The 8,755-nt window shown below is 36.6% G+C and overlaps 1 protein-coding gene and 1 long non-coding RNA gene across 2 annotated transcripts; one reads left to right on the top strand and one right to left on the bottom strand.

Moving 5' to 3' along the window:
* The first annotated feature begins 3,914 nt into the window (after window positions 1–3,914).
* LOC110886033 (indole-3-glycerol phosphate synthase, chloroplastic) lies at window positions 3,915–7,329 on the top strand. Its single transcript, XM_022133795.2, has 11 exons — window positions 3,915–3,974; window positions 4,284–4,461; window positions 4,526–4,747; window positions 5,223–5,399; window positions 5,555–5,629; window positions 5,730–5,774; window positions 6,200–6,364; window positions 6,442–6,520; window positions 6,598–6,680; window positions 6,773–6,841; window positions 6,973–7,329. The coding sequence occupies exons 2-11, from the start codon at window positions 4,348–4,350 to the stop codon at window positions 7,057–7,059; spliced, it is 1,116 nt and encodes a 371-aa protein (XP_021989487.1). The 5' UTR covers window positions 3,915–3,974; window positions 4,284–4,347; the 3' UTR covers window positions 7,060–7,329.
* LOC110886037 lies at window positions 7,248–8,225 on the bottom strand. The gene is made up of 3 exons (XR_002562569.2): window positions 8,093–8,225; window positions 7,641–7,826; window positions 7,248–7,545 (listed from the first exon to the last, which is right to left on the bottom strand). It is a non-coding gene; the product is annotated as an uncharacterized LOC110886037 (long non-coding RNA).
* Window positions 8,226–8,755: the final 530 nt, after the last annotated feature.

Below are 8,755 nucleotides of genomic sequence, written 5' to 3'. Positions count from 1 at the left end.
AACCTATAGACTAAATATGTTTTTTTTTTAAACGGCCAACAAACTCAATCCCGAGCACTCTCGGGGCACCCACTGGACAAACGGAGTACTCCGAGTCCACCACCAATTCCGGGGAAAACCCGGTAACCCACCCGCCCGTAGGCACGACGGTGAAATTACCGGTAAAACCCGTTTGGCTCAAGGATCCAACCCAGGTTTCCCTGGGTCTCCTATCATTGCCCACCAATGCCTCACTCTGCACCAAGTAGGAGTCGAACCTGCATCTCTCAAGAGAAATGCAAGCCCTCCACCACTTGATCTGGAGATCATTGGCTATAGATGTTAAATATTATTTTAGCTCAACACAAATCGCAATATCTTATTTCACTATCTCTCTCTCACCTATACTTTTCTACAGTGTTTCCCCTATGAGCTCATGCTCATGTCACACTCATATGATGAATAAAAGAGATTTTAAACTGATATCAAACAACAATAAGAAGAATCTTGATAATTATTTTGATATATTAAAAATGTCTTCAACATAAAAGAACAATATAAACAAGAATAAACAATAACTTAGTAATTAAAAAACATAAGTTGGCTATTCATAGACTAGCCGAAAACAAGAAAAAAAAATATGAAGTATCTTGTTGATATTCCACAAGAACAAGATGATAAACTACCCAGACTGACCAATTGACTCTCCTCTCCATGACGAAGTCCAGGGGCAACGCCCTAGGTTGGAACTCAAGCCGTGGGGTTAGGGGGCTAGCTTTTTGTGGGGTCCAGGACAACGCCCTAGGCGGGGGTTGTGTTGGGGGTTAGGAGGCTAGCTTTTTGGGGAGTTCAGGGGTAACGCCTGTTGGGACTAATTTTGTCATAACTCAAAAGTTGGATGGTGCTAAGTGGTTTAGTTTATTTTTGGTGGAAGATTGATTATTTATGGTAGTTTTATTTTATTATTATTTAGGTTTTCTAATTCTAGTCTCAGTATGTTTCTTGGGCATCAATGTTGTTTAGTATAAATAGAGGTTATATGTTTAGGGTTTATGTACCTTCAATCTTAATCAAAGTATTTTTTTCTTGTTAAATCTTTTTGTTGATTATATTGAAGAAGGTCTGATTTCCAATAATTGGTATCAGAGCGGTTTATCAATTTGGGAAGTTTATAAAAGCGGTTCATCTTTTCATCATCGATTAGGAGGCTTGTTATCAGTGGATTGTTAAGTATTCGGGTTGAACGATTGACGGTATCTGCAGTTGATAACAAGGGAAAAATCAATTGTTTTTTCAGCGTTGTTTTGTTAGAATTAATTCTAACGCATGTGGGTGAAAACATTGAAACGGTTATAATATATTTTTCAACTTCAAAGTTTGGGTTTTATCTTTTGTGCACGTAAATCATTAAAAGATTCCTTTTATTTCTCTGTTTGTGTATCGAACAAAAGAAAAAAGTAAAGTTTGATTTGTTTTTTAATTTAATAACAAACAACAAAGGTTTGGTTTTCCAAAGTGAGTATGGATCAATCGAGTAATCAGGCGTTGGTTAACGTTAAGGAGAACAATACTATGTCGCTGCAATGCATGGTGTTATCTTCAACAAACTACACGGTGTGGGGAATGAGAATGAGGGTTATTTTCAATGTTTACGGGGTGTGGGAGCAAATCGAACCGGGTACGGGTGTGGATGCCAAGAAGAATAATATTGCAATCGCTCTCATGTTTCAAGCTATACCAGAAGAGCAGATATTGCAAGTTGGAAATCTCAAAACAGCAAAGGAGACGTGGGATGTTCTAAAGATCCGCCATTTGGGTGCAGATCGGATCAGAGAGGCAAGACTGCAGACTTTAATGGCGGAGTTTGAAAATCTAAAGATGAAGGATCAAAGTGCCATAAACGAGTTTGCTAATAAGTTGTCAGGGTATGCCTCTAGAGCCGCCTCACTTGGCTCGGTTATAGAAGAAACCAAGTTAGTCAAGAAGTTTCTCAACGGATTGCCGAAGCGGTTCATTCATATAGTGGCTTCAATAGAACAGGTGGTGGATTTGAAGACCATCGGCTATGATGATATCGTGGGTCGGCTTAAAGCTTATGAAGAAAGGATTAAGGATGAGGAGAATACTCAATCCGGTAATCTAAACCAACTTTTGTTCTCAAAATCAGATGAAAAAGCAAAGGAAAAAGAGCACAGATGTGAGCATTGCAGTTGTGGAAACTCGAATCGAGAAGATCTTGGACGAGGCCGAGGTAGAGGTCGGGGGTCCGGTAGAGATCGAGGAGATGGTCGAGTACAACGGGACAAGAGCCACATCAGGTGTTACAAATGCAATGAGTTCGGGCATTACATATCGGAGTGTCCAAGGTGGGAGAAAAGGGAAGAGGTGAACTTGACCCGATATGAGGATGATGGACCAGCTCTAATGTGAAGAAAGTGATTGACAAGATTGGGGGGGGGGTGATTGTTGGGACTAATCTTGTCATAACTCAAAAGTTGGAGGGTGCTAAGTGGTTTAGTTTATTTTTGGTGGAAGATTAATTATTTATGGTAGTTTTATTTTATTATTATTTAGGTTTCCTAATTCTAGTCTAGGTATGTTTCTTGGGCATCAAGGTTGTTTAGTATAAATAGGGGTTATATGTTTAGGGTTTATGTACCTTCAATCTTAATCAAAGTATTTTTCTTGTTAAATCTTTTTGTTGATTATATTGAAGAAGGCCTGATTTCCAACAACGCCCTAGACGGGGTTCGCGTTGCTAGGTTAGCGTGAAAAAGTTATTTTGCACTGAAGATGTTCCTTTGGATATGTTTCGGATCAACATGAATGACTAACAATTGCAAGAAAATGATCTTCAAAAGTGAATAAAATTTGCTGCCGATTATTCGTGTTAACTAAATATCAGTGTCTTAGTCAAGTAATGGCAAAATGACTCTACGTGGCAATTGGAGATAAGTGTCACAATTGGTACAAATGAAGTTGTTTATTGAAGTTCTCACTAATATAACTATTATTTGTTGACAATTATAACCTCCGAACAAATATATTATTTCATTAAGAGTTGCAACGTTTCATTGTGTATGTTTCTCACTTATATAAAGGAATCATCTGGTTTTTACACTTCATTTCCACATAAAATAACTTTTCGTTCTTTACAGATTCCTTCTGTGTTGTTAAATTACTGATTTGGCATACCCGCATAATACTTTGATATGAAAGTGAAATTATATGATTCAGAGTTTTCCAAGACAAATATGAAATACTAAAGTGTTGATCAAATATTTATCAAACATAATCGAAACAAGAATGTAGAATGTGTGTACCTGATAATCCAAAAACAACAGAGAAAGTAACAGACATGTTCCTGATGTCGTTCGCGTTCCTGTTTAGTGTGTATTATCAGGATGGTTTTAGGTGGGTATGGAACCTAGGAATTTAGAGAGAAAGACGGAGGGAACGAATTTGATATGATGGTGATGTTATGATTAGCTTTTAATCCTAATAAATTGATATTGATAAAAGGGTAATAAATACAATTCATTTATTAGATAAATGATACCTCTGAATCGGGGAAAAACCTTCACCTAGGGTTGAAGCCCGTGACAATGCGGTGAGGTAAAGCCCGTTCGTTCAAATATCAAACTAGCAATCTCCGCTTAGTTTCCCATCAAGACATAATCGATTTAAAGGTGTAAACAACGAAATAACTTAAAGATTAATTTCTTTTAATGAATTTACATCGAGATAGAAGGTAAATAGACAATAAGCTGTGCCACTACATTTTTTAAATAACAAAACTAAGTCTTTTAAAAACTACGTCCATAGATCTCAGGTCATTAAATTACTATGTATGACCATTTAAACTCAACTAAGTAGCTACACGGCCTTAAAACAAAAACAAAAGTAACAAACTTTATATTGTGTGTATTCGAATTAAAGGTGATGTCGATATTCGATAATATTTTTATATTCACTAGGATTAGGATTTGAGAGGGTAAGAGCATTCTCATCCAAACCACCAAAATCTGTGTGGTGAGTTTTTAAAATATAAGAAGTATAAAAAGTGGTTGTGAGTGGAGGAGAGAGAAAATGTTACTGTTCATCTGTATATTTGGGGGGACACTGTTCACCCCCTATACTTTTTTAATATATATTGAAAGTGGTTGTGAGTGGATTAGAGAAAATGTAATATATATTGAAAAGGAGAGAGAAAAAGTATTTGTTTTTAGTGGAAATATATTGATATAGGAGTTGGTTTTTAGTGGAATGTATGTATATTTTTAGTGGATTGGATGTGAATGCTCTAACAGATTGATTCATCAATGGTGGGTTGGTAATCGTTGCACCACGAATCCCCGATTCTGAGTCATGGAGACCTTCTTCTTGCGTGGATCCTCACTCAGTTCAATCCCTTCTTCCTCTCTCAATCATCGATCCACATTCAGACCCATTAATCGCAGACCCTGTTTGCGAGCCCAACAGGTTCATACCATTTTCTTTATCTTCTTATTCCCATAACAAGAAAACTTATTCATTGGTTTTGCAGTCTGATGGGTCTGCAACTGACATTCCACCTGGAGAGTTCAAAGTTAGAAATTCACAAGATGAAATAGCTGCAACCCAAGGTATTCGAATTCGAAGACGCCCCCCAACCGGACCCCCATTGCATTATGTTGGTCCTTTCGAGTTTCGCTTACAGAATGAGGGTAACACTCCCAGAAACATTCTTGAGGAAATTGTTTGGAACAAGGACACCGAGGTTGCCCAGGCTAGTGCTTTTTCTTTTTAATCTTAAACGTGTACAATACTGTTTTGACCCGTTACTCAACCCGCCTGTACAGATAGATGCTTGGTTTTAAAATGCGCGCATAATGCGTGATGCCCCGGTGCGATGCGCTGATGAGAGCGCATCGCCACAGCTGATGCGTTGCGTTTATGTGATGCGAGAAAATTGCGCGCATTTCGAATAATGCGCGCTCTGATGCACGCAACATTGCTTCTTATGTTTTTTTCTAGATTTCATGAACTGGGTTCGGTTTTTTCGATAGTAAATATCTTAGTATGCTTGATTTGAACCAAAAAGCATAACTCATATCTTCTTATTACGTCATTTATTTTACTTTAAGTATGTCTTTATAAGTTTTTAAGCATCGCGCATCGGATTTTTGGACCAAATGCATCGGAGTGCATCACGCGATTTAAAATACAGGATAGATGTAGTACTAATATGGGCCGTTTTGCAGATGAGAGGTAAGAAACCTTTATATACACTAAAGAAAGCTGTTGACATGGCCCCACCTCCCCGAGACTTTATCGCAGCGCTTAAGGCGTCATACTTGAGAACCGGAATGCCGGCTTTGATTGCTGAAGTCAAAAAAGCTTCACCGAGTCGAGGGGTTTTAAGAGAGGATTTTGATCCCGTAAGTCCACTTCGTTATTACTCTCTATACACTTGTTTTGATGTGATTTTGAATAACGAATTTGAATATATTGAACGACCAAAAAGGTAAAGAAAAGAGTGTCTTGTGAGATTGCAGAATCTGGTTAGCGAAATACTAGAAACTGGTTATTGCAGGTTGAGATTGCAAAAGCCTATGAGAAAGGTGGAGCAGCATGCTTAAGTGTGTTAACAGATGCAAAGTATTTTCAGGTACAAGGTTTTGCATCTTTTCTTTGATTATATCAGTTTCAACTTTTGTATAGTTTTGACTTTTGATGTTAATCTTATGATTTTCGGTTTGTAAACTTAGGGAAGTTTTGAAAATCTAGAGGCTATACGGAATGCTGGTGTCACGGTACACTTTTCCTTGAATTTTTTCATTCCCCATGGTTTATGCATATTTTGCCAATTGTAAATTGTCTTGACAAAACTATAAGCCTGGCAGAACAATCGGGTCGGGTCAGTTACCAGGTCAAAACGGGTCGGCTTAAAAGAGTATCAATTGGATTTGGGTTAAAACTTGTCATTTTAGAGAAAAAGGTTCACACTATATTTCTCTATATGGCGGCTAGCGGCGACAGATATTGGCGGTGGATGGGGCTGGCCCATTTGGACCCGTTCTAAGTTAACTTAGGTCCATAGGAGTGACCATTTTGATCCACTGTATAATTTGAGTGACACAAATCAACGTGTTTAGCTAATAAAAATTACCCGTAGCTGTTTTCAAGAATCGGTAATGATTGCGAAGCATATAAAATTTAACTGACCGTTTAACTGCAGTGCCCTATATTATGCAAAGAATTCATTGTAGATGCATGGCAACTCTATTATGCTAGAGCAAAAGGCGCCGATGCAGTTTTGTTAATCGCAGCTATTTTACCGGATCTTGACATCAAATACATGACCAAGATTTGTAAACTGATTGGATTAACACCATTGGTGGAGGTTTGTAATCTTTTTGAGGTATAATTAATTATAGTGAATACATTAACTTATCTTTAGAGGGTTTGTTTTGTTCTTAGGTGCACGATGAGAATGAAATGGATCGTATTCTTGAAATTGACGGGATTCAACTCATTGGTATCAATAATCGTAACCTCGGTAAGCAAGTTTCAAAATTCAGCATTTTAAAAGAATAATTTGTGTAGTTTTTAACAATTTTAATGCAATGAGTGCAGAGACATTTGAGGTTGATATTAGTAACACAAAGAAGTTGCTTGAAGGTGAACGAGGCGAGAAGATTAAACAAAAAGACATAATTGTAAGATTTTGTGTGTTATAGTTTTCGCATGGTGAAAAACGATGACTTTTGTGGTTAGATGTTTTCTTATTTGATCTTTTAAAATTTGTCAGGTGGTCGGGGAGTCTGGATTGTTTACCCCTGCGGATGTTGCCTATGTACAAGAAGCGGGTGTCAAAGCAGTAAGTAATTTGATTCTGAATTTAGTACCCAAAATCATATGTAGAAGCAGGTCAAATGTAGAAACTTAGCCAAAAATGAAATGGGTCAAAAGTCGTCTAACATGCGTACAACAATCGTGTGTTTTGTGCAGATTTTGGTTGGAGAGTCGATTGTGAAGCAAAAAGATCCAACGATAGGGATTGCTGAACTTTTTGGAAAAGATATATCCGCAGCATAACTCGGTTGTTAAAACGTGTGCAACAAGTAGGTTCGTTGGAGATTGACAATTTTGCCCTCTTGGTATTTTGGAGATCAATGGAGCATCAAGCAAGTTCTTCATCGTTGGTCACGATCAACACTTAACATATGAGTTCAAAGTTCAAAATTTATATGCAATGTATGAAATTGGCGGTTCATTTGTCACAATAAACAAAATCCAAACATAAAGTATTTTGCATTGAATCAAATGATAAACCAGTTTACAAAACCACATTCTTCACAAAAAAAAGAAAAAAAGACGCGATATGGATACCTCTTTGTTGGGTTCAGGATATCATTATAAAACGCTGAAACTTAAGCAAGACCCTGCACGGCATCACTAAAGATCCAGCTTTCTGGAATATACTTACATATACAAATATCTATATATGGTTTTGATATTCTGTTATACACACACATGTATGTATAAAATGTATGTTCATGCCTTGAAACAGAACCATTTCTTCTGCACAATAAGGAGTATATGTTTGTTTCATTAAAACTATATTATTAATTCATAAAGTAAAAGAATATTGAATAAGTTTAACAGGGCTGGCTTACAGATTGAGGCTTTCCAATACTAGCTGCTGCACCCTGTGTGGAGTCGGTTTTGGGCGGTGAATCCGCTGTGCCGCCGCCTGTCTTTTTCTCGTTCCTAGCCTTGTTAAAAATTACCGTAAACCCATCGGCCGATGCAGGGTCATTCACATCCCATTCACCAAATTTTGGCAGTGGTTGTCCTACTTCCTGTACGACTCAAAAATCTTAATCAACAACATTGTAACCGCAAACAATAATTCCTAGTAAATCCCACAAATAGCAAAGCTATGAGTATAGTACAGTAGGGTGGTAATAATATTATAACAATTGCTAGAGCCTAGACTATCATAATAAAGCTCATCTTTTACAATCATTAATATGGTAATAATATAGTTGGATTAAAAAGCACTCAGAAATATAAGAAACAAAGATGAATATGAAATGAAAATGATAAGTTATAGAAGGGAACGTACCGCCATGATTGAAGCAGTTGATGAAATGGGGTGTGATGATTCTTCTGATATATGATATTTGAACAAGAATGAATCTCATAAAAACCAAACTTTTGTTTCCTCCTTTTTGCATAGACCTACAGCTGGACGCTTGTGGGATGTCTAAATTTAAATCATTATATAAATTAATTAATTATTCTATCAATTCTTGATTTTACTTTTTAAATATAAATAAATAAACAAATAGAAGATATGGAGGCAGGTGGATGGAGCGGGACTCTCTGTAAGTGTAACAATCTAACTCTAACGGAAAAGTAACTCACTTTGCTTCTAGTGAACATTTGACTGATTTTTTATTCCAATTAGATTGTTGTAAAACGACATAAATGAAAGTTATGAGCAAACATTTACTTTTCAAGTAGAGTGATCTTACCTTTGGCAAAGAAATTGAAAGTTAGTAGCGTTATTAGTAACATTTTTGTTATGGATTATCATCAAAATCGATATAAATTATTAAAAATCTATTTGGCCTTGTTTATATATGTTGGGCTTTTGTTGTTAACAAAATCATTTTCCATATAAATGGCCGATTTACCATAATGTCGGTTTAATTGATGTTGTATGGTTCACACATTAGACTAACATAACCTAAACCAAGAACAATATTATTTATTTTACATTAAA

Source organism: Helianthus annuus, chromosome 10 (genome assembly GCF_002127325.2).
Source record: "Helianthus annuus cultivar XRQ/B chromosome 10, HanXRQr2.0-SUNRISE, whole genome shotgun sequence".
NCBI classification, from domain to species: Eukaryota; Viridiplantae; Streptophyta; class Magnoliopsida; order Asterales; family Asteraceae; genus Helianthus; species Helianthus annuus.
This window is presented reverse-complemented; position numbering and strand designations above follow the sequence as displayed.